The sequence below is a fragment of the Phasianus colchicus genome, chromosome 3 (genome assembly GCF_987193195.1).
Source record: "Phasianus colchicus chromosome 3, bPhaCol1.hap1.1, whole genome shotgun sequence".
Taxonomy (NCBI): Eukaryota; Metazoa; Chordata; class Aves; order Galliformes; family Phasianidae; genus Phasianus; species Phasianus colchicus.
In genome coordinates, this window is record NC_143438.1 from 94,804,149 (window position 1) to 94,828,761 (window position 24,613).

Sequence of the window (24,613 nt, forward strand, 5' to 3'; positions counted from 1 at the left end):
ATTTAACAACTATTCCAGTTTTGCAAGAAAGAATTGATCACATAATTCAGTAATAATGTTTCTAAAACATGCCGCTAACATTTACAGTGTTTTACTTCTTAGCTGAATTATTGCTAGGGATAAGTGACAGAATACAAATGCGTGATGTCCTACTTCTTCAAACCAATTGCTCTTTTTAATATCAAATGCAGAAACAACGTTCCATTCCCACAGTGCCCGCTCTGCTTGGGGTGCACGTGGGGCTCCCCGAGCCTGCAATGCCCACAGCTGCACCGCTCTGCACTGCTGATGTTTGCTCTGCTGGCGCCAGGCAGGGCTGTGAGCCGAGGGCGGGACCCACACACAGCTGCTGCGATGCACGTAGTCCTCACCTCGGTGCAGCTGCAGCTGTGCAGTGTTTGGTGCCTCGCATTGCCACCCTGCTGCAGTGCTGCAGCCCCAGCCGGGGTGGCTCTGAGGAGTGGTCCTGAGACCCCGCGGCTCCGCAAAACCCACATCACCATGGAACAAAGAACCATGCGATGGTTGGGTTGGAAGTATCCTTCACAATCACAGAACTGCAGCACGGCTGGGCTGGAAAAGAGCCCCCAGAGCTCAGTCCCAGCCCTGCTGTGCACTGGGTGACGCCCACCAGCTCAGGGCCCCATCCACAGCCTCAGGCACCTCCAGAGGTGGGACACCCATGGCTCTGGGGAAGGGATTTACCCCCCCTCCCCCCATCTGATCCCATTCTCCCCTCTGTCAGTTTTATGCTCTGGTTTGCACAGCACAGTGCTCAGCTGCCTCCTGTTGCTTTGGCAGCCCCTGCACACCCAGCAGCTCTCCAAACACACCCGAGGTCAGCAGTTCCCACACCCCCATTAGGGTCTGCAGCACTCACCCCCACTTCTCTATGCCTTCTGGGGGCTTTGCTCACCTCACCCCAGTGCCCTCAGGAAGCAGCCCTGAGCTCTCTGCACAGCATCGCATCCTTATGCATCCTGCACAGAGCCAGCACTGCAGCTCAGGAAGCAGCAGAGGTGTGTCTGCAGCGGGTCCAGCTCTGTGCACCAGGGAAACACACAGAGAATCATAGAATCACAGAATGGTTGGGTTGGAAGGGACCTCAAGGATGATGAAGCTCCAACACCCCACCACAGGCAGGGCCACCAACCTCCACGTTTAACAGCAGCCCAGGCTGCCCAGGGCCCCATCCAACCTGGCCTTGAATACCTCCAGGGATGGACGGGGCATCCACAGCCTCTCTCGTGGGACTGCTCACCCCCACTGCCCATGGGACACTTTTTTTCTTCTTTACGTGTAGCTTGCAGAACATAGAAAAGCAGATTTCTCACTGATTTTCCCCATTCTCTCCCCTCTCAACAGATTGCTGTGAACAGGACACAGTGCGGAGGAAGCAGGAGGATGGCGAGCAAGGCAGTGCTGAACGGGGCAGTGGTGAATGGGGCAGCAGTGAATGGGGCAGCGATGAACGGTCACAGTGAGCACGGGAACGCGCCAGGAGCAAACTGCCGGGATGCTCTGCCGGGTAAGCAGAAGGCAGCAGCTGGCAGGGATGCAGCAGCAATGCACCTTGATGGTGCAGCTGGCAGGGATGTGGCAGCAGTGCACCCTGGTGAATCACCCTTGGCAGCAGCTGTCAGGGATGCAGTGGCAGTGCACAGCAGTGGTGCAGCTGGCAGCATCGCTGGGGTGTACGTGGAGGCTATGAAGAAGATGATGAGCTTTTATGATGCCACCAGAGAGCACCTGCTGAGCCTGGAGCCAGCGCTGCTCCTCCTCGAGGCGCAGGCAGCCACGGGTGGCATCGCTGATGTGGGGCAGAAGTCACACGTGTCCGTGGCAGAGGCCGTGCAGAGGGGGCTGGTGGGACTGGAACTGAAAGAGAGGCTGCTGGCTGCTGAGAGAGCAGCTGTTGGCTTCATGGACCCCTACACGGAGGAGCTGATCCCTCTGTTCCAGGCACTGCGGAAGGAGCTGCTCGGGAGGGAGCAGGGCCTGCGGCTGCTGGAGGCCCAGCTGGCAACCGGGGGCCTCATCGACCTTGCCACAGGCAGGCGGCTCCAGGCTGAGGCTGCCTGTGAAAAAGGGCTCCTTGATGAGGAGATGGGGCAGCTCCTGTCTGACGGCAGCGAGGAGAGCAAAGGGTTCCTCGACCCCAACAGCATGGAGAGGGTCAGCTATGCGGAGCTCAGGGGGCGATGCATGGTGGATCCAGCCTCGGGGTTCCTCCTCCTGCCCCTGCAGCTCACATTTGCGGGGCTGGGAGTGCGAGTGAGTGGCACAGAGCTGCGGGACGCCGGCATCATCAGCCCTGACGTGCTCAGGGATCTGCAGGAGGGGAAGGTGTCAGCCTGGGAGGTGGCAGAGGATGACGCGGTGCAGCAGTTCCTGCATGGCACAAGGAGCGTGGCCGGCGTGGTTGTGCCCTCTGGGGAGCGGAGGAGCCTTTACCAGGCACTGCGAGAGCACCTCCTGCTGCCCGGCACTGCACTGGCGCTGCTGCAGGTGCAAGCCTCCACTGGCAGCTTGATCGACCCCATCCAGAACAGGAGCTTCTCTGTGGATGAGGCGGTCAGGAGCGGCCTCGTCGGCCCCGAGCTGCATGAGAAACTGTCTTCAGCAGAGAGGTCCATCAGCGGCTACAGGGACCCCTGCACCGGGGAGATGCTGTCCCTGTTCCAAGCCATGAGCAAGGGTTTCATCCCCAGGGACCACGGCCTCCACCTTCTGGAGGCTCAGATGGCCACCGGCGGTGTCATCGCTCCGGGCCGGCACCTCCGTGTCCCTGCCGAGACCGCGTGCCGCTGGGGGTACCTGGATGAGAGCACCCGGCAGCTCCTCACCAATCCCACTGAGGAATGCAAAGGGTTCTTCCACCCCAGCTCCCAGGAGAAGCTGAGCTACGCAGAGCTGCTGGCGCAGTGCATCACTGACCCCAGCACTGGGCTCCTACTGCTGCCGCTCGGTGACGGAACCGAAGGAACGCGCCTCTTCCTCAACCACAGCACCCAAATAGCTCTGGAGAACACAAAGGTGCCCATTGCTGTAGGCAGGTTCAAGGGAAAATCGGTGTCTCTCTGGAAGCTCCTCTTCTCTGACTACATCCAGAGCGAGCAAAGAGCTGCCCTTACCCGGCAGTACCTGGAGGGAGCGCTCTCCATGCAGGAGATGGCCAAGGCTGTCCGTACTGCTGTTGAGGAAATGGTTTCTGCAGCCAACATCACCTTTGAAGGGCTGAGGGGACGCGTGACCGCCGACCAGCTCCTGAGCTCCGAGATCATCAACAAGGATCTGTTCAAGAAACTGAAGGAGGGGGAAACATCAGCCAAGGAAGTAGTGGGCATGGACACGGTCAGGAAGTACCTGGAAGGGACAGGGAGCATTGCTGGGCTGCTGCTTCCCGAATCCCAGGAGAAGATCAGCATCTATCAGGCCAAGAGGAAGGGGCTCCTGAGACCAGGGACATCGCTGATCCTCCTGGAGGCGCAGGCCGCCACTGGCTTCGTCATTGACCCGACAGCCAACAAACGTTACTCTGTGGATGAGGCGTTAAGGGCAAATGTCATTGGCCCTGACGTCTACGACAAGCTGCTGTCAGCAGAGAAATGTGTCACTGGGTACCGAGACCCCTGCTCAGGGGACAAGATCTCGCTGTTCCAGGCCATGCAGAAGGAGCTGATCGTCAGGGAGCATGGCATCCGCCTGCTGGAGGCCCAGATCGCTACCGGCGGCATCATCGACCCTGTGCACAGCCACCGCATCCCCGTGGAGGTGGCCTACAAGCGTGGCTACCTGGACAAGAAGATGACCATCATCCTGTCTGACCCCAGCGATGACACCAAGGGCTTCTTTGACCCCAACACGGAGGAGAACCTCACCTACCTGCAGCTGAAGGAGAAGTGCGTGACGGAGCCGGGCAGCGGTCTCTGCCTGCTCCCCCTGAACAGCAGGAGGCGGCAGTTCGTGGATGTTGCCACACGTGAGCTGTTCTGCGGCTCCTGGTTGCCCGTCCGCTTCGGGCGTCTGCGCGGAGAGAGGGTCTCTGTGTGGGATCTGCTGACCTCCGAGTATTTCAGTGAGGGGCGGCGCCGGGAGATCTTCAACCACTACCGGCTGAAGAAGCTCAGCCTGGAGCAGATCCGGGCCATGCTGGAGGAGGAGATGAAGAAATGGGCCCCCATCAAGTTCCCGGCCCTGAGGGGCAGTGTCAGCGCGTACCATTTGATGGAGACGGGCATTATTGACAGGACCCTGCTGGAGGAAGTGCTGGAGGGGTCTGTCAGCCCTGAGGAAGTCCTGCGCATGGACTCAGTCAGAAAGTACCTCTACGGCTCCGGCAGCATTGGAGGCATCGTGCTCCAGCCCTCGAACCAGAGGATGAGCATCTATGAGGCCATGAAACAGAACATTGTGGTACCCGGAGTAGCCCTACCACTCCTGGAGGCCCAGGCTGCCACGGGCTTCATCATCGACCCTGTGAACAACCAGAAGCTCCGTGTGGATGAGGCCGTCAAGGAGGGCGTCATCGGGCCGGAGGTGCACGAGAAGCTGCAGCAAGCAGAAGGGGCAGTGTCGGGGTACAAGGACCCCTTCACAGGTAGGAAGATACCCCTCTTCCAGGCCATGAAGAAGGGTCTGATTGCGGACAAGCAGGCCATGCAGCTGATGGAAGTGCAGATGGCGACTGGAGGCATCATCGACCCAACGTGCGGCCACCATGTCCCCATCGAGGCTGCCCAGAAGCGTGGGTGCCTGGATGAGGACACAAGCAGAGCCCTTTCTGAGCCCAGCGACAGCAACAAAGCCTTTTGCATCCCAGACAGCAAGGAGAACGTCAGCTACGCTGAACTTATCCAGCGTTGCCAGAAGGACGAGTTGTCTGGCTTCCATCTGCTGCCTCTGCTGCAGACGGCCGCTCCTGCCTACACGGATGAGCAAATCCAGCAGCTCTTCCAGGAAACTATGGTGAAGGAGAAAGGAGTCTCCCTCTGGGCGCTCATCCACTCCGGGTACTTCACCGAAGAGCAGCGAAGGGGCTTTGTGGAGAGATTCCGTGCAAAGGAAATGTCGCTGCAGCAGCTGATTGCGCTGGTGCTTGAGCTGGTTGGGGAGATGGAAATGAAAGCCCGCACCCACATCATGCTAGGGGGTCTGCAGGGCAGCGTCCCTGCCGTCCGGCTGCTGGAGGCCGGCATCATCACGGAGAAGATGTTTGAAGAGCTGGCTCAGGGCATCCGAACTCCTGAGGAGGTGGCTGAAGTGGGCAGCGTGAAGAGATACCTGCAGGGCACGGGCAGCATCGCTGGGGTGATCGTAGAGGAGTCCAAAAAGAAAATGAGTTTTTACGATGCCATGAAAAATAACCTCCTCCTGCCCGGGGCTGCCCTGAAGCTGCTGGAAGCTCAGGCAGCCACGGGGTACCTCACCGACCCTGCCACAAGCCACAGGCTCAGTGTGAGGGATGCTGTGCGGGCAGGCGTTGTTGGTGAAGAGCTCACTGAGACGCTGCTCCGTGCAGAGAGGGCGGTGGTGGGCTACACAGACCCCTACACTGGGAGCCCCATCTCCCTGTGCCAGGCAGTCAGGAAGGAGCTCGTTCCCATGGCTGATGCTGTGCCTTTGCTGGAGGCCCAGCTGGCCACTGGAGGGGTCATCGATCCCATCCACCACCATCACCTCCCACTCCAGGCTGCATACAGGTTCGGCTTCTTTGATGAGGACTTGAACCAAAGCCTCGTGCAGCTGAATGACAGCACCCAGATCTTCTTTGATCCAAACACAAAGGAAAACGTGACCTACCAGCAGCTGAAGGACCGGTGCATTTACGAGGCTGAGACGGGTCTCTGGCTCCTTCCTCTGTCCAAAAATGCAATGTTCTGTGTGGATGACCAAACCATGGAGGTGCTGAAATCTGTGACTGTCTGTGTCAATGTAGGGCGGTTCAAAGGACAGACGGTGTCCGTCTGGGACCTCCTCAACTCTGAGTACATCACGGACAGCAAAAGGAGAGAGCTGGTGCAGAAATACAAAGATGAGAATGCCGAAGCACTGCAAGAAATCGTAACGATTGTCACCACAATTATCACAGAAACCGAGGCACAAGGCAGGAAGTTTGCATTCAAAGGTCTGCGGAAAAAGGTGTCTGCCAGTGATCTCTTCCGGTCCCAGCTGATAGACAAAAAAACCCTCGATGAGCTCAACCAGGGGAAGAAAACGGTCCAAGAAGTCACCAAAATGGACTCTGTTCGCATATACCTGGAGGGCAGCAATTTCATAGCGGGGGTCCTCATCCAGCCAAGCAATGAGAAGATGAGCATCTACCAGGCCATGAGGAGAGGCATCCTGAGGCCGGGCACGGCGCTGGTGCTGCTGGAGGCGCAGGCTGCCACCGGCTACATCATCGACCCAGAGAAAAACAAGAAATTTTCAGTGGAGGAGGCGCTGAAGGCTGGACTCGTTGGAGTGGAGGTTTATGAAAAGCTGCTCTCTGCAGAAAGAGCTGTGACGGGCTACGTTGACCCCTACACAAAAGCACCCATGTCCCTCTTTGAAGCCATGAACCAAGGGCTGATCGTGAAGAGCCACGGCATCCGCCTGCTGGAGGCCCAGATCGCCACCGGCGGCATCATCGACCCCGTGCACAGCCACCGCATCCCCGTGGAGGTGGCCTACAAGCGTGGATACTTCAATGAGGAAATGAACCGCGTCCTGTCCGACCCCAGCGATGACACCAAGGGCTTCTTTGACCCCAACACGCACGAAAACCTCACCTACATGCAGCTCCTGGAGAGGTGTGTTCAGGATGCAGAGACGGGGTTGTACATGCTACAGGTTGTGCAGGAAGGGGGAAAATACTTCTACGTTGATGAGCTGACAAGGCAGGTTCTGCAGTCAAAGCCTCTTCGAGTGAAAGTTGGAAGATTCAAGGACCAAACAATGTCCGTCTGGGACATTCTCTACTCTCATTATATCTCTGAGCAGAAAAGGAAAGAACTATTAAAGCAATATAAATGCAAGACTCTTACTCTGGAAGACCTTATAGCTCTCATCCTCAAAGTAATTGAGGATACAGAGCAAAAAGGAGAAGCCCTCAAGGTTAAAGGGCTGCGGGGAGAGGTGTCGGTGTCAGAGCTGTTCAACTCAGAGATAATTGACAAGAGGACTCTGGAGCAACTGCAGGATGGGAGCCTGACACTTGCCAGCCTCACCAAGAAGGACGCAGTCAAAAGGTACCTGGATGGCACAGGGTGCATCGCCGGAGTGCTACTGCCATCAAGGAAAGAGAGGATGAGCATCTACCAGGCACTGGAGAGGGGGCTCCTCTCTGAGCAGTGTGCGCTGGGGCTGCTGGAGGCACAGGCTGCCACCGGCTTCCTCATTGACCCGCTCACCAACCAGAAGCTCTCCGTGGATGAGGCTGTCTCCTCCGGGCTGGTGGGCAGGGAGCTGCATGAGAAGCTGCTGTCTGCAGAGAGAGCCGTGACAGGATACACAGATCCCCAGGTAGGCGCTAAGATCTCCCTTTTCCAGGCCATAAGGAGTAAGGTAGCAGCCAAGGAGCATGGCATCCGTCTGCTGGAGGCACAGATTGCCACTGGTGGGATCATCGACCCCGTGCACAGCCACCGCCTGCCTGTGGAGGTGGCCTACCGGCGTGGCCACCTGGATGGGGACACGTTCCTCCTGCTTTCTGATCCCGACCATGGCAGCAAAGGATTTATAGACCCAAATATCCATGAGAAAAGCAGCTACAGTCAGCTCCTGAAACGGTGTTCCAAAGATACAAACACAGGACTGTACCTGCTGCCAGTCCTGGAGAAAGAAGAGGACTATTTCTACATTGATGAGCATACAAAGAAAGCACTGATGTCAACAAAGGTAAAGGTGTCTGTTGGGAAATACAAAGGAAGTGAATTATCACTGTGGGAACTTCTGTGCTCTGAGTACATCACAGAAGAGAAAAGAAAAGAACTCGTGAAAAAATATAAAGAGGAATCCCACCACATCATACAGAGAATCATCGACATAATATTAAACATCATCGAAGAGAAAGAGCAGAACAGAAGCGATGTTTGGTTCCAAGGCATCAGACAACAAATAACAGCGTCAGAACTTCTCAGTGCACAGATAATAACAGAGGAAACCATGGAAAAACTCAAGGAAGGAAAAGAGACTGCAGAAGAAATAGCACAGAAGGAGACTGTGAGACGATACCTCGAGGGAACAGGCAGCATTGCTGGCGTGCTGGTGCCCTCCAAGGCTGACCCCGCCAAGACGGAAAAGATGAGCATCTACCAGGCCATGTGGAAGGGCATCCTGAGGCCAGGGACAGCACTCGTGCTGCTAGAGGCGCAGGCTGCCACCGGCTTCATTATCGATCCAGTAAAGAACCAGAAGCTCTCGGTTGACGAGGCCATCTCCTCCGGGCTGGTGGGCAGCGAGCTGCAGAAGAAATTGGTCTGTGCAGAAAAAGCTGTGACGGGATACAGCCATCCGAGCACAGGACAGAAAATGTCCCTCTTCCAGGCCATGCAGAAGGAGCTGATCGTCAGGGAGCACGGCATCCGCCTGCTGGAGGCCCAGATTGCCACCGGCGGCATCATCGACCCCGTGCACAGCCACCGCCTGCCCGTCGAAGCCGCCTACCAGCGGGGCTACTTTGACCGCGAGATGAGCCGCGTCCTGTCCGACCCCAGCGATGACACCAAGGGCTTCTTCGACCCCAACACGCACGAGAACCTCACCTACATGCAGCTCCTGCGTCGCTGCGTGCCCGACCCGGACACGGGGCTGCTGATGCTGCAGCTGATGGACAAGGGCTCGGTGCTCTACCAGCTGAGCGAGGACGCCCGCAAAGCCCTGCAGACCGCCCGCACCAGCGTCAGCTCGGGGCTCTTCCAGGGCCAGAGCGTCACCCTCTGGGAGCTCCTCTTCTCTCGCTACGTCCCCGAGCGCCGGCGCCAGGACCTCCTGCGCAAGTACAAGGCGGGCACGCTGAGCATCTCCGAGATGACCGCCCTTCTCACCACCATCGTCAGCGGGGCCGCGGGACGGGGCCGTGCCGCCTCCAGCCAGGAGACGACGCAGCAGGAGGCCCCGCCTCCGGCCCACAACGGCGATGCCAGCAGCTCCCGGCAGGACGGCGAGCGCCACACGGACACGGCCGCGGCCGCGGCCATGGAGCTGGAGCTGGAGCTGGAGCTGGAGCGGGCCCTGTCTTCGCGCAGCATCGAGGTGTCGGGCGGCGACTTCCACGGCAGGAAGGTCTCTCTCTGGGAGCTCCTCTTCTCCAAGTACGTCTCCGAGGCCAAGAGGCACGAGCTGCTGGGGAAGGCCCGCGACGGCAGCCTGACGCTGGACGAGCTGGCCAGGCTGCTCGCCCTCCTGGTCCAGGAGGCGGTGGAGCGGAGCGGCAAGGTGACGTTCCGGGGCCTCAGGCGGCAGGTGACCGCCTCGGACCTGCTGGACTCGGGCATCATCGACAAGGACACGCTGGCCGAGCTGGTCCAGGGCTCCAAGACGGTGGAGCAGGTGACGCAGATGGCCTCCGTCAAGCGCTACCTGGACGGCACGGGCTGCATCGCCGGCGTGCTGGTGCCCTCCAAGGCCGACCCCGCCAAGACGGAGAAGATGAGCATCTACCAGGCCATGTGGAAGGGCATCCTGAGGCAGGGCACGGCCCTGGTGCTGCTGGAGGCGCAGGCTGCCACCGGCTTCCTCGTCGACCCGCTCACCAACCAGAAGCTCTCCGTGGACGAGGCCGTCTCCTCCGGGCTGGTGGGCAGCGAGCTGCACGAGAAGCTGCTGTCGGCCGAGAGGGCCGTCACGGGCTACACCGACCCCTACACCGGCGCCCAGATCTCCCTCTTCCAGGCCATGCAGAAGGAGCTGATCGTCAGGGAGCACGGCATCCGCCTGCTGGAGGCCCAGATTGCCACCGGCGGCATCATCGACCCCGTGCACAGCCACCGCCTGCCCGTCGAAGCCGCCTACCAGCGGGGCTACTTTGACCGCGAGATGAGCCGCGTCCTGTCCGACCCCAGCGACGACACCAAGGGCTTCTTCGACCCCAACACGCACGAGAACCTCACCTACATGCAGCTCCTGCGTCGCTGCGTGCCCGACCCGGACACAGGGCTGCTGATGCTGCAGCTGATGGACAAGGGCTCGGTGCTCTACCAGCTGAGCGAGGACGCCCGCAAAGCCCTGCAGACCGCCCGCACCAGCGTCAGCTCGGGGCTCTTCCAGGGCCAGAGCGTCACCCTCTGGGAGCTCCTCTTCTCTCGCTACGTCCCCGAGCGCCGGCGCCAGGACCTCCTGCGCAAGTACAAGGCGGGCACGCTCAGCATCTCCGAGATGACCGCCCTTCTCACCACCATCGTCAGCGGGGCCGCGGGACGGGGCCGTGCCGCCTCCAGCCAGGAGACGACGCAGCAGGAGGCCCCGCCTCCGGCCCACAACGGCGATGCCAGCAGCTCCCAGCAGGACGGCGAGCGCCACACGGACGCGGCCGCGGCCGCGGCCATGGAGCTGGAGCTGGAGCTGGAGCTGGAGCTGGAGCGGGCCCTGTCTTCGCGCAGCATCGAGGTGTCGGGCGGCGACTTCCACGGCAGGAAGGTCTCTCTCTGGGAGCTCCTCTTCTCCAAGTACGTCTCCGAGGCCAAGAGGCACGAGCTGCTGGGGAAGGCCCGCGACGGCAGCCTGACGCTGGACGAGCTGGCCAGGCTGCTCGCCCTCCTGGTCCAGGAGGCGGTGGAGCGGAGCGGCAAGGTGACGTTCCGGGGCCTCAGGCGGCAGGTGACCGCCTCGGACCTGCTGGACTCGGGCATCATCGACAAGGACACGCTGGCCGAGCTGGTCCAGGGCTCCAAGACGGTGGAGCAGGTGACGCAGATGGCCTCCGTCAAGCGCTACCTGGACGGCACGGGCTGCATCGCCGGCGTGCTGGTGCCCTCCAAGGCCGACCCCGCCAAGACGGAGAAGATGAGCATCTACCAGGCCATGTGGAAGGGCATCCTGAGGCAGGGCACGGCCCTGGTGCTGCTGGAGGCGCAGGCTGCCACCGGCTTCCTCATCGACCCGCTCACCAACCAGAAGCTCTCCGTGGACGAGGCCGTCTCCTCCGGGCTGGTGGGCAGCGAGCTGCACGAGAAGCTGCTGTCGGCCGAGAGGGCCGTCACGGGCTACACCGACCCCTACACCGGCGCCCAGATCTCCCTCTTCCAGGCCATGCAGAAGGAGCTGATCGTCAGGGAGCACGGCATCCGCCTGCTGGAGGCCCAGATTGCCACCGGCGGCATCATCGACCCCGTGCACAGCCACCGCCTGCCCGTCGAAGCCGCCTACCAGCGGGGCTACTTTGACCGCGAGATGAGCCGCGTCCTGTCCGACCCCAGCGACGACACCAAGGGCTTCTTCGACCCCAACACGCACGAGAACCTCACCTACATGCAGCTCCTGCGTCGCTGCGTGCCCGACCCGGACACGGGGCTGCTGATGCTGCAGCTGATGGACAAGGGCTCGGTGCTCTACCAGCTGAGCGAGGACGCCCGCAAAGCCCTGCAGACCGCCCGCACCAGCGTCAGCTCGGGGCTCTTCCAGGGCCAGAGCGTCACCCTCTGGGAGCTCCTCTTCTCTCGCTACGTCCCCGAGCGCCGGCGCCAGGACCTCCTGCGCAAGTACAAGGCGGGCACGCTCAGCATCTCCGAGATGACCGCCCTTCTCACCACCATCGTCAGCGGGGCCGCGGGACGGGGCCGTGCCGCCTCCAGCCAGGAGACGACGCAGCAGGAGGCCCCGCCTCCGGCCCACAACGGCGATGCCAGCAGCTCCCGGCAGGACGGCGAGCGCCACACGGACGCGGCCGCGGCCGCGGCCATGGAGCTGGAGCTGGAGCTGGAGCTGGAGCGGGCCCTGTCTTCGCGCAGCATCGAGGTGTCGGGCGGCGACTTCCACGGCAGGAAGGTCTCTCTCTGGGAGCTCCTCTTCTCCAAGTACGTCTCCGAGGCCAAGAGGCACGAGCTGCTGGGGAAGGCCCGCGACGGCAGCCTGACGCTGGACGAGCTGGCCAGGCTGCTCGCCCTCCTGGTCCAGGAGGCGGTGGAGCGGAGCGGCAAGGTGACGTTCCGGGGCCTCAGGCGGCAGGTGACCGCCTCGGACCTGCTGGACTCGGGCATCATCGACAAGGACACGCTGGCCGAGCTGGTCCAGGGCTCCAAGACGGTGGAGCAGGTGACGCAGATGGCCTCCGTCAAGCGCTACCTGGACGGCACGGGCTGCATCGCCGGCGTGCTGGTGCCCTCCAAGGCCGACCCCGCCAAGACGGAGAAGATGAGCATCTACCAGGCCATGTGGAAGGGCATCCTGAGGCAGGGCACGGCCCTGGTGCTGCTGGAGGCGCAGGCTGCCACCGGCTTCCTCGTCGACCCGCTCACCAACCAGAAGCTCTCCGTGGACGAGGCCGTCTCCTCCGGGCTGGTGGGCAGCGAGCTGCACGAGAAGCTGCTGTCGGCCGAGAGGGCCGTCACAGGCTACACCGACCCCTACACCGGCGCCCAGATCTCCCTCTTCCAGGCCATGCAGAAGGAGCTGATCGTCAGGGAGCACGGCATCCGCCTGCTGGAGGCCCAGATTGCCACCGGCGGCATCATCGACCCCGTGCACAGCCACCGCCTGCCCGTCGAAGCCGCCTACCAGCGGGGCTACTTTGACCGCGAGATGAGCCGCGTCCTGTCCGACCCCAGCGACGACACCAAGGGCTTCTTCGACCCCAACACGCACGAGAACCTCACCTACATGCAGCTCCTGCGTCGCTGCGTGCCCGACCCGGACACAGGGCTGCTGATGCTGCAGCTGATGGACAAGGGCTCGGTGCTCTACCAGCTGAGCGAGGACGCCCGCAAAGCCCTGCAGACCGCCCGCACCAGCGTCAGCTCGGGGCTCTTCCAGGGCCAGAGCGTCACCCTCTGGGAGCTCCTCTTCTCTCGCTACGTCCCCGAGCGCCGGCGCCAGGACCTCCTGCGCAAGTACAAGGCGGGCACGCTCAGCATCTCCGAGATGACCGCCCTTCTCACCACCATCGTCAGCGGGGCCGCGGGACGGGGCCGTGCCGCCTCCAGCCAGGAGACGACGCAGCAGGAGGCCCCGCCTCCGGCCCACAACGGCGATGCCAGCAGCTCCCGGCAGGACGGCGAGCGCCACACGGACGCGGCCGCGGCCGCGGCCATGGAGCTGGAGCTGGAGCTGGAGCTGGAGCGGGCCCTGTCTTCGCGCAGCATCGAGGTGTCGGGCGGCGACTTCCACGGCAGGAAGGTCTCTCTCTGGGAGCTCCTCTTCTCCAAGTACGTCTCCGAGGCCAAGAGGCACGAGCTGCTGGGGAAGGCCCGCGACGGCAGCCTGACGCTGGACGAGCTGGCCAGGCTGCTCGCCCTCCTGGTCCAGGAGGCGGTGGAGCGGAGCGGCAAGGTGACGTTCCGGGGCCTCAGGCGGCAGGTGACCGCCTCGGACCTGCTGGACTCGGGCATCATCGACAAGGACACGCTGGCCGAGCTGGTCCAGGGCTCCAAGACGGTGGAGCAGGTGACGCAGATGGCCTCCGTCAAGCGCTACCTGGACGGCACGGGCTGCATCGCCGGCGTGCTGGTGCCCTCCAAGGCCGACCCCGCCAAGACGGAGAAGATGAGCATCTACCAGGCCATGTGGAAGGGCATCCTGAGGCAGGGCACGGCCCTGGTGCTGCTGGAGGCGCAGGCTGCCACCGGCTTCCTCGTCGACCCGCTCACCAACCAGAAGCTCTCCGTGGACGAGGCCGTCTCCTCCGGGCTGGTGGGCAGCGAGCTGCACGAGAAGCTGCTGTCGGCCGAGAGGGCCGTCACGGGCTACACCGACCCCTACACCGGCGCCCAGATCTCCCTCTTCCAGGCCATGCAGAAGGAGCTGATCGTCAGGGAGCACGGCATCCGCCTGCTGGAGGCCCAGATTGCCACCGGCGGCATCATCGACCCCGTGCACAGCCACCGCCTGCCCGTCGAAGCCGCCTACCAGCGGGGCTACTTTGACCGCGAGATGAGCCGCGTCCTGTCCGACCCCAGCGACGACACCAAGGGCTTCTTCGACCCCAACACGCACGAGAACCTCACCTACATGCAGCTCCTGCGTCGCTGCGTGCCCGACCCGGACACGGGGCTGCTGATGCTGCAGCTGATGGACAAGGGCTCGGTGCTCTACCAGCTGAGCGAGGACGCCCGCAAAGCCCTGCAGACCGCCCGCACCAGCGTCAGCTCGGGGCTCTTCCAGGGCCAGAGCGTCACCCTCTGGGAGCTCCTCTTCTCTCGCTACGTCCCCGAGCGCCGGCGCCAGGACCTCCTGCGCAAGTACAAGGCGGGCACGCTGAGCATCTCCGAGATGACCGCCCTTCTCACCACCATCGTCAGCGGGGCCGCGGGACGGGGCCGTGCCGCCTCCAGCCAGGAGACGACGCAGCAGGAGGCCCCGCCTCCGGCCCACAACGGCGATGCCAGCAGCTCCCAGCAGGACGGCGAGCGCCACACGGACGCGGCCGCGGCCGCGGCCATGGAGCTGGAGCTGGAGCTGGAGCTGGAGCTGGAGCGGGCCCTGTCTTCGCGCAGCATCGAGGTGTCGGGCGGCGACTTCCACGGCAGGAAGGTCTCTCTCTGGGAGCTCCTCTTCTCCAAGTACGTCTCCGAGGCCAAGAGGCACGAGCTGCTGGGGAAGGCCCGCGACGGCAGCCTGACGCTGGACGAGCTGGCCAGGCTGCTCGCCCTCCTGGTCCAGGAGGCGGTGGAGCGGAGCGGCAAGGTGACGTTCCGGGGCCTCAGGCGGCAGGTGACCGCCTCGGACCTGCTGGACTCGGGCATCATCGACAAGGACACGCTGGCCGAGCTGGTCCAGGGCTCCAAGACGGTGGAGCAGGTGACGCAGATGGCCTCCGTCAAGCGCTACCTGGACGGCACGGGCTGCATCGCCGGCGTGCTGGTGCCCTCCAAGGCCGACCCCGCCAAGACGGAGAAGATGAGCATCTACCAGGCCATGTGGAAGGGCATCCTGAGGCAGGGCACGGCCCTGGTGCTGCTGGAGGCGCAGGCTGCCACCGGCTTCCTCGTCGACCCGCTCACCAACCAGAAGCTCTCCGTGGACGAGGCCGTCTCCTCCGGGCTGGTGGGCAGCGAGCTGCACGAGAAGCTGCTGTCGGCCGAGAGGGCCGTCACGGGCTACACCGACCCCTACACCGGCGCCCAGATCTCCCTCTTCCAGGCCATGCAGAAGGAGCTGATCGTCAGGGAGCACGGCATCCGCCTGCTGGAGGCCCAGATTGCCACCGGCGGCATCATCGACCCCGTGCACAGCCACCGCCTGCCCGTCGAAGCCGCCTACCAGCGGGGCTACTTTGACCGCGAGATGAGCCGCGTCCTGTCCGACCCCAGCGATGACACCAAGGGCTTCTTCGACCCCAACACGCACGAGAACCTCACCTACATGCAGCTCCTGCGTCGCTGCGTGCCCGACCCGGACACGGGGCTGCTGATGCTGCAGCTGATGGACAAGGGCTCGGTGCTCTACCAGCTGAGCGAGGACGCCCGCAAAGCCCTGCAGACCGCCCGCACCAGCGTCAGCTCGGGGCTCTTCCAGGGCCAGAGCGTCACCCTCTGGGAGCTCCTCTTCTCTCGCTACGTCCCCGAGCGCCGGCGCCAGGACCTCCTGCGCAAGTACAAGGCGGGCACGCTCAGCATCTCCGAGATGACCGCCCTTCTCACCACCATCGTCAGCGGGGCCGCGGGACGGGGCCGTGCCGCCTCCAGCCAGGAGACGACGCAGCAGGAGGCCCCGCCTCCGGCCCACAACGGCGATGCCAGCAGCTCCCGGCAGGACGGCGAGCGCCACACGGACGCGGCCGCGGCCGCGGCCATGGAGCTGGAGCTGGAGCTGGAGCTGGAGCGGGCCCTGTCTTCGCGCAGCATCGAGGTGTCGGGCGGCGACTTCCACGGCAGGAAGGTCTCTCTCTGGGAGCTCCTCTTCTCCAAGTACGTCTCCGAGGCCAAGAGGCACGAGCTGCTGGGGAAGGCCCGCGACGGCAGCCTGACGCTGGACGAGCTGGCCAGGCTGCTCGCCCTCCTGGTCCAGGAGGCGGTGGAGCGGAGCGGCAAGGTGACGTTCCGGGGCCTCAGGCGGCAGGTGACCGCCTCGGACCTGCTGGACTCGGGCATCATCGACAAGGACACGCTGGCCGAGCTGGTCCAGGGCTCCAAGACGGTGGAGCAGGTGACGCAGATGGCCTCCGTCAAGCGCTACCTGGACGGCACGGGCTGCATCGCCGGCGTGCTGGTGCCCTCCAAGGCCGACCCCGCCAAGACGGAGAAGATGAGCATCTACCAGGCCATGTGGAAGGGCATCCTGAGGCAGGGCACGGCCCTGGTGCTGCTGGAGGCGCAGGCTGCCACCGGCTTCCTCGTCGACCCGCTCACCAACCAGAAGCTCTCCGTGGACGAGGCCGTCTCCTCCGGGCTGGTGGGCAGCGAGCTGCACGAGAAGCTGCTGTCGGCCGAGAGGGCCGTCACGGGCTACACCGACCCCTACACCGGCGCCCAGATCTCCCTCTTCCAGGCCATGCAGAAGGAGCTGATCGTCAGGGAGCACGGCATCCGCCTGCTGGAGGCCCAGATTGCCACCGGCGGCATCATCGACCCCGTGCACAGCCACCGCCTGCCCGTCGAAGCCGCCTACCAGCGGGGCTACTTTGACCGCGAGATGAGCCGCGTCCTGTCCGACCCCAGCGACGACACCAAGGGCTTCTTCGACCCCAACACGCACGAGAACCTCACCTACATGCAGCTCCTGCGTCGCTGCGTGCCCGACCCGGACACGGGGCTGCTGATGCTGCAGCTGATGGACAAGGGCTCGGTGCTCTACCAGCTGAGCGAGGACGCCCGCAAAGCCCTGCAGACCGCCCGCACCAGCGTCAGCTCGGGGCTCTTCCAGGGCCAGAGCGTCACCCTCTGGGAGCTCCTCTTCTCTCGCTACGTCCCCGAGCGCCGGCGCCAGGACCTCCTGCGCAAGTACAAGGCGGGCACGCTCAGCATCTCCGAGATGACCGCCCTTCTCACCACCATCGTCAGCGGGGCCGCGGGACGGGGCCGTGCCGCCTCCAGCCAGGAGACGACGCAGCAGGAGGCCCCGCCTCCGGCCCACAACGGCGATGCCAGCAGCTCCCGGCAGGACGGCGAGCGCCACACGGACGCGGCCGCGGCCGCGGCCATGGAGCTGGAGCTGGAGCTGGAGCTGGAGCGGGCCCTGTCTTCGCGCAGCATCGAGGTGTCGGGCGGCGACTTCCACGGCAGGAAGGTCTCTCTCTGGGAGCTCCTCTTCTCCAAGTACGTCTCCGAGGCCAAGAGGCACGAGCTGCTGGGGAAGGCCCGCGACGGCAGCCTGACGCTGGACGAGCTGGCCAGGCTGCTCGCCCTCCTGGTCCAGGAGGCGGTGGAGCGGAGCGGCAAGGTGACGTTCCGGGGCCTCAGGCGGCAGGTGACCGCCTCGGACCTGCTGGACTCGGGCATCATCGACAAGGACACGCTGGCCGAGCTGGTCCAGGGCTCCAAGACGGTGGAGCAGGTGACGCAGATGGCCTCCGTCAAGCGCTACCTGGACGGCACGGGCTGCATCGCCGGCGTGCTGGTGCCCTCCAAGGCCGACCCCGCCAAGACGGAGAAGATGAGCATCTACCAGGCCATGTGGAAGGGCATCCTGAGGCAGGGCACGGCCCTGGTGCTGCTGGAGGCGCAGGCTGCCACCGGCTTCCTCGTCGACCCGCTCACCAACCAGAAGCTCTCCGTGGACGAGGCCGTCTCCTCCGGGCTGGTGGGCAGCGAGCTGCACGAGAAGCTGCTGTCGGCCGAGAGGGCCGTCACGGGCTACACCGACCCCTACACCGGCGCCCAGATCTCCCTCTTCCAGGCCATGCAGAAGGAGCTGATCGTCAGGGAGCACGGCATCCGCCTGCTGGAGGCCCAGATTGCCACCGGCGGCATCATCGACCCCGTGCACAGCCACCGCCTGCCCGTCGAAGCCGCCTACCAGCGGGGCTACTTTGACCGCGAGATGAGCCGCGTCCTGTCCGACCCCAGCGACGACACCAAGGGCTTCTTCGACCCCAACACGCACGAGAACCTCACCTACATGCAGCTCCTGCGTCGCTGCGTGCCCGACCCGGACACGGGGCTGCTGATGCTGCAGCTGATGGACAAGGGCTCGGTGCTCTACCAGCTGAGCGAGGACGCCCGCAAAGCCCTGCAGACCGCCCGCACCAGCGTCAGCTCGGGGCTCTTCCAGGGCCAGAGCGTCACCCTCTGGGAGCTCCTCTTCTCTCGCTACGTCCCCGAGCGCCGGCGCCAGGACCTCCTGCGCAAGTACAAGGCGGGCACGCTGAGCATCTCCGAGATGACCGCCCTTCTCACCACCATCGTCAGCGGGGCCGCGGGACGGGGCCGTGCCGCCTCCAGCCAGGAGACGACGCAGCAGGAGGCCCCGCCTCCGGCCCACAACGGCGATGCCAGCAGCTCCCAGCAGGACGGCGAGTGCCACACGGACGCGGCCGCGGCCGCGGCCATGGAGCTGGAGCTGGAGCTGGAGCTGGAGCTGGAGCTGGAGCGGGCCCTGTCTTCGCGCAGCATCGAGGTGTCGGGCGGCGACTTCCACGGCAGGAAGGTCTCTCTCTGGGAGCTCCTCTTCTCCAAGTACGTCTCCGAGGCCAAGAGGCACGAGCTGCTGGGGAAGGCCCGCGACGGCAGCCTGACGCTGGACGAGCTGGCCAGGCTGCTCGCCCTCCTGGTCCAGGAGGCGGTGGAGCGGAGCGGCAAGGTGACGTTCCGGGGCCTCAGGCGGCAGGTGACCGCCTCGGACCTGCTGGACTCGGGCATCATCGACAAGGACACGCTGGCCGAGCTGGTCCAGGGCTCCAAGACGGTGGAGCAGGTGACGCAGATGGCCTCCGTCAAGCGCTACCTGGACGGCACGGGCTGCATCGCCGGCGTGCTGGTGCCCTCCAAGGCCGACCCCGCCAAGACGGAGAAGATGAGCATCTACCAGGCCATGTGGAAGGGCATCCTGAGGCAGGGCACGGCCCTGGTGCTGCTGGAGGCGCAGGCTGCCACCGGCTTCCTCGTCGACCCGCTCACCAACCAGAAGCTCTCCGTGGACGAGGCCGTCTCCTCCGGGCTGGTGGGCAGCGAGCTGCACGAGAAGCTGCTGTCGGCCGAGAGGGCCGTCACGGGCTACACCGACCCCTACACCGGCGCCCAGATCTCCCTCTTCCAGGCCATGCAGAAGGAGCTGATCGTCAGGGAGCACGGCATCCGCCTGCTGGAGGCCCAGATTGCCACCGGCGGCATCATCGACCCCGTGCACAGCCACCGCCTGCCCGTCGAAGCCGCCTACCAGCGGGGCTACTTTGACCGCGAGATGAGCCGCGTCCTGTCCGACCCCAGCGACGACACCAAGGGCTTCTTCGACCCCAACACGCACGAGAACCTCACCTACATGCAGCTCCTGCGTCGCTGCGTGCCCGACCCGGACACGGGGCTGCTGATGCTGCAGCTGATGGACAAGGGCTCGGTGCTCTACCAGCTGAGCGAGGACGCCCGCAAAGCCCTGCAGACCGCCCGCACCAGCGTCAGCTCGGGGCTCTTCCAGGGCCAGAGCGTCACCCTCTGGGAGCTCCTCTTCTCTCGCTACGTCCCCGAGCGCCGGCGCCAGGACCTCCTGCGCAAGTACAAGGCGGGCACGCTCAGCATCTCCGAGATGACCGCCCTTCTCACCACCATCGTCAGCGGGGCCGCGGGACGGGGCCGTGCCGCCTCCAGCCAGGAGACGACGCAGCAGGAGGCCCCGCCTCCGGCCCACAACGGCGATGCCAGCAGCTCCCGGCAGGACGGCGAGCGCCACACGGACGCGGCCGCGGCCGCGGCCATGGAGCTGGAGCTGGAGCTGGAGCTGGAGCGGGCCCTGTCTTCGCGCAGCATCGAGGTGTCGGGCGGCGACTTCCACGGCAGGAAGGTCTCTCTCTGGGAGCTCCTCTTCTCCAAGTACGTCTCCGAGGCCAAGAGGCACGAGCTGCTGGGGAAGGCCCGCGACGGCAGCCTGACGCTGGACGAGCTGGCCAGGCTGCTCGCCCTCCTGGTCCAGGAGGCGGTGGAGCGGAGCGGCAAGGTGACGTTCCGGGGCCTCAGGCGGCAGGTGACCGCCTCGGACCTGCTGGACTCGGGCATCATCGACAAGGACACGCTGGCCGAGCTGGTCCAGGGCTCCAAGACGGTGGAGCAGGTGACGCAGATGGCCTCCGTCAAGCGCTACCTGGACGGCACGGGCTGCATCGCCGGCGTGCTGGTGCCCTCCAAGGCCGACCCCGCCAAGACGGAGAAGATGAGCATCTACCAGGCCATGTGGAAGGGCATCCTGAGGCAGGGCACGGCCCTGGTGCTGCTGGAGGCGCAGGCTGCCACCGGCTTCCTCGTCGACCCGCTCACCAACCAGAAGCTCTCCGTGGACGAGGCCGTCTCCTCCGGGCTGGTGGGCAGCGAGCTGCACGAGAAGCTGCTGTCGGCCGAGAGGGCCGTCACGGGCTACACCGACCCCTACACCGGCGCCCAGATCTCCCTCTTCCAGGCCATGCAGAAGGAGCTGATCGTCAGGGAGCACGGCATCCGCCTGCTGGAGGCCCAGATTGCCACCGGCGGCATCATCGACCCCGTGCACAGCCACCGCCTGCCCGTCGAAGCCGCCTACCAGCGGGGCTACTTTGACCGCGAGATGAGCCGCGTCCTGTCCGACCCCAGCGACGACACCAAGGGCTTCTTCGACCCCAACACGCACGAGAACCTCACCTACATGCAGCTCCTGCGTCGCTGCGTGCCCGACCCGGACACGGGGCTGCTGATGCTGCAGCTGATGGACAAGGGCTCGGTGCTCTACCAGCTGAGCGAGGACGCCCGCAAAGCCCTGCAGACCGCCCGCACCAGCGTCAGCTCAGGGCTCTTCCAGGGCCAGAGCATCACCCTCTGGGAGCTCCTCTTCTCTCGCTACGTCCCCGAGCGCCGGCGCCAGGACCTCCTGCGCAAGTACAAGGCGGGCACGCTGAGCATCTCCGAGATGACCGCCCTTCTCACCACCATCGTCAGCGGGGCCGCGGGACGGGGCCGTGCCGCCTCCAGCCAGGAGACGACGCAGCAGGAGGCCCCGCCTCCGGCCCACAACGGCGATGCCAGCAGCTCCCGGCAGGACGGCGAGCGCCACACGGACGCGGCCGCGGCCACGGCCATGGAGCTGGAGCTGGAGCTGGAGCTGGAGCGGGCCCTGTCTTCGCGCAGCATCGAGGTGTCGGGCGGCAACTTCCACGGCAGGAAGGTCTCTCTCTGGGAGCTCCTCTTCTCCAAGTATGTCTCCGAGGCCAAGAGGCACGAGCTGCTGGGGAAGGCCCGCGACGGCAGCCTGACGCTGGACGAGCTGGCCAGGCTGCTCGCCCTCCTGGTCCAGGAGGCGGTGGAGCGGAGCGGCAAGGTGACGTTCCGGGGCCTCAGGCGGCAGGTGACCGCCTCGGACCTGCTGGACTCGGGCATCATCGACAAGGACACGCTGGCCGAGCTGGTCCAGGGCTCCAAGACGGTGGAGCAGGTGACGCAGATGGCCTCCGTCAAGCGCTACCTGGACGGCACGGGCTGCATCGCCGGCGTGCTGGTGCCCTCCAAGGCCGACCCCGCCAAGACGGAGAAGATGAGCATCTACCAGGCCATGTGGAAGGGCATCCTGAGGCAGGGCACGGCCCTGGTGCTGCTGGAGGCGCAGGCTGCCACCGGCTTCCTCGTCGACCCGCTCACCAACCAGAAGCTCTCCGTGGACGAGGCCGTCTCCTCCGGGCTGGTGGGCAGCGAGCTGCACGAGAAGCTGCTGTCGGCCGAGAGGGCCGTCACGGGCTACACCGACCCCTACACCGGCGCCCAGATCTCCCTCTTCCAGGCCATGCAGAAGGAGCTGATCGTCAGGGAGCACGGCATCCGCCTGCTGGAGGCCCAGATTGCCACCGGCGGCATCATCGACCCCGTGCACAGCCACCGCCTGCCCGTCGAAGCCGCCTACCAGCGGGGCTACTTTGACCGCGAGATGAGCCGCGTCCTGTCCGACCCCAGCGACGACACCAAGGGCTTCTTCGACCCCAACACGCACGAGAACCTCACCTACATGCAGCTCCTGCGTCGCTGCGTGCCCGACCCAGACACGGGGCTGTATTTCCTTAAGATTTTTCCTGATTAATTATAATTACTGTCTGTTTTTTCTGTGTTATTACCTTTGTATTTTTCAGTCTGTTCCTACTTGTTTTGCTTCTTGCATTTTTGTCTCCATTATTTTTTCTCACTGACTTACCTTGTTTTTCTTTTTCTCCTGAGAGCACTTTCAGTATTTCCTTCTTCGCTTTCATTTTTTCATAGTACTCATGCATGAAATATGGTTTTGAAGTGACTCAGTGATGCATTACGTTATACCATCTAATCCTTTTTCTTTTATTACCTTCCTGGAATTCATGAATCAGCCTGGCTTATCTCCGGTCATTTATGTGCAATATATTGTATGCTTTCTTCTTATATGGACAAAAATCTCTTACAGTATTAGCTGACGTGAGAGCTGAATTTTTGCTTCCCATCTCATGTATATTCTTTATGCACTGAACATGTTTGCCCCAATCTCCATGGCACTGACATAGTTTTAGGTTTGCACATCTGAAGCTTACATGCAGACAGCATCATGTTTATGTTGGGTGCTCCTGGAGGAGCTTCCTGAGCTTGCTCTCACTGCCTCAGCCCATTCTGTTTTCCCGGGGGTCTCTGGACCTCTTCCTCTCTCATCTGAGTGCTGGTTGGTCTCTCACTGCTTCGTACACTGCAATCACTTGGTACTTACTTTCATAGTATCACCATCACTGAAGTTGGTTCCCCTCCCTTCAGTTCTCTTGTTCTACAGAGAGCGCCCATAGAGTTGTTCCTTGGGATCCTCGCAGGTGATGGGAGACAGCAGTGGGTGCTGTGCCGTACTGCTGGCCAGGGCTGTGCTGGTAGCAGTGAGCAGCAGGGAGCTGCAGGAGGGAGCCGTGCCTACGCTGCTTCCTTCCTTCATTTCTCAGCTCTGCGATTCCCTGTGTTTCACTCACCTGTCCTCCTCCAGGTGCACACCATGTGCATGCTCCCACATTGGAGACAGCCCTGGGACCTCTGTGCTGTACAGTTCTGGGCTGAATAACTCTACTCCTGTTTAATAAAAGGAAACTTACAATCCTCAGATGAGTTGACTGTGGATGTTTGTAATTAACCCAGTTATGTTCTGGAAAAGCAAGTTTTCACTGTTGTCTTTAGAGCTGACAGTAGAAAACAAACGTAGGTGAGATGTGGAAATTAGCAATGAACCTCAGCAGAGCACCAGGGATGTGTGGGAGTCCCCATTCCTGGAGGTGTCCCAGAGCTGTGCAGATGTGGCATACAGGAACAGTGGGCATGGTAGGGATGGGTTGGGGTTGAACTTGGTGGTATTGGAGATCTTATTCAACCTTAATGACTCTGAATATATGATTGTATGAGTGGGCATGATGGGGATCGGTTGGGACCTGAACATCTCCACTTGGACCACTGTGATCCTGCTCACCACCCTCAGCTGAGAGCACACAGTAATTAATGTGAATAATTACACAGTACAGCCACAAAGAAGAGCACCACACAATGCTTTGGGCCAAGGAGCCCTAAAATGCCCCATTTGGAGCAGGATGGAAGATGTGTGACCACACGCTGCCTTTTTGGCCATCACACTGGGCACCACAGGTTCCTGATGGCAGAGCTGCATGTTTGCAGTACAGTGCGCATCCCAAAACGTTGAGGTGCTGTACTGAGGGACGTGGTTTAGCAGGAAATATTGGTGATACAGTTGGACTGGATGATCCTGATAGGTCTTTTCCAACCTTGGCCATTCTATGAGTGATTCTATAATTCTCTTGGCTGCGGGTGTCCCAAATCCCACCTGCTTGGCCGTCCTGCTGCCTCTGCAGCCCCTCTGAACTGCCCTGACCCCATTGCAGGAAGAACTGTGGTCTCTTATGGTGCTTCTTTACCATGAGCACAGTGCAAATCCAACAGGATGCACAGAGCTGGAGGTGTCTGTGACCTCAGAACACCCAGACCAACCAACAGCCCCAGCCTAACCAACAGCCTCAACCCAAAGCCCCAACCCACAGCCCTTCAGCACATTTGAGATCTGCAAAATCACAGAATGGTTTTGGTTGGAAGGGACCTTTAGGATCACCTAGGATCAACCTCCCTCTCGCTCAAGTTGCTCAGAGCCCCATGCAGCCTGCTCTTGAGTGCTTCCAGGGGAGGGGGCAACCGCAACCTCAATGGGCAACCTGTTCCAGTGTTTCATCACCTTCAAACTAAAGAATTTCTTCCTAAGATCTACTATGAATCTCCTCTCTTCCAGTTTAAAGCTGTTTCTCCTCATCCTGTCACTACATGCCCTCATAAAAGTCCCTCCCCAGTTTTCCTTCTGGCTCCTTCCAGGTACTGGAAGG

General features: G+C 62.8%; 1 protein-coding gene across 1 annotated transcript in view; it reads left to right on the plus strand.

The window, feature by feature from the left end:
- Positions 1–23,357, plus strand: part of EPPK1 (epiplakin 1) — a 28,268-nt gene extending 4,911 nt beyond the window's left edge. Inside the window, exon 4 of the mRNA XM_090138307.1 lies at positions 1,366–23,357. Coding sequence (XP_089994433.1) covers positions 1,366–22,317 — 20,952 coding nt within the window. The 3' untranslated portion in view covers positions 22,318–23,357. The remainder of the gene's footprint in view (positions 1–1,365) is intronic.
- The last annotated feature ends 1,256 nt before the right edge of the window (positions 23,358–24,613 follow it).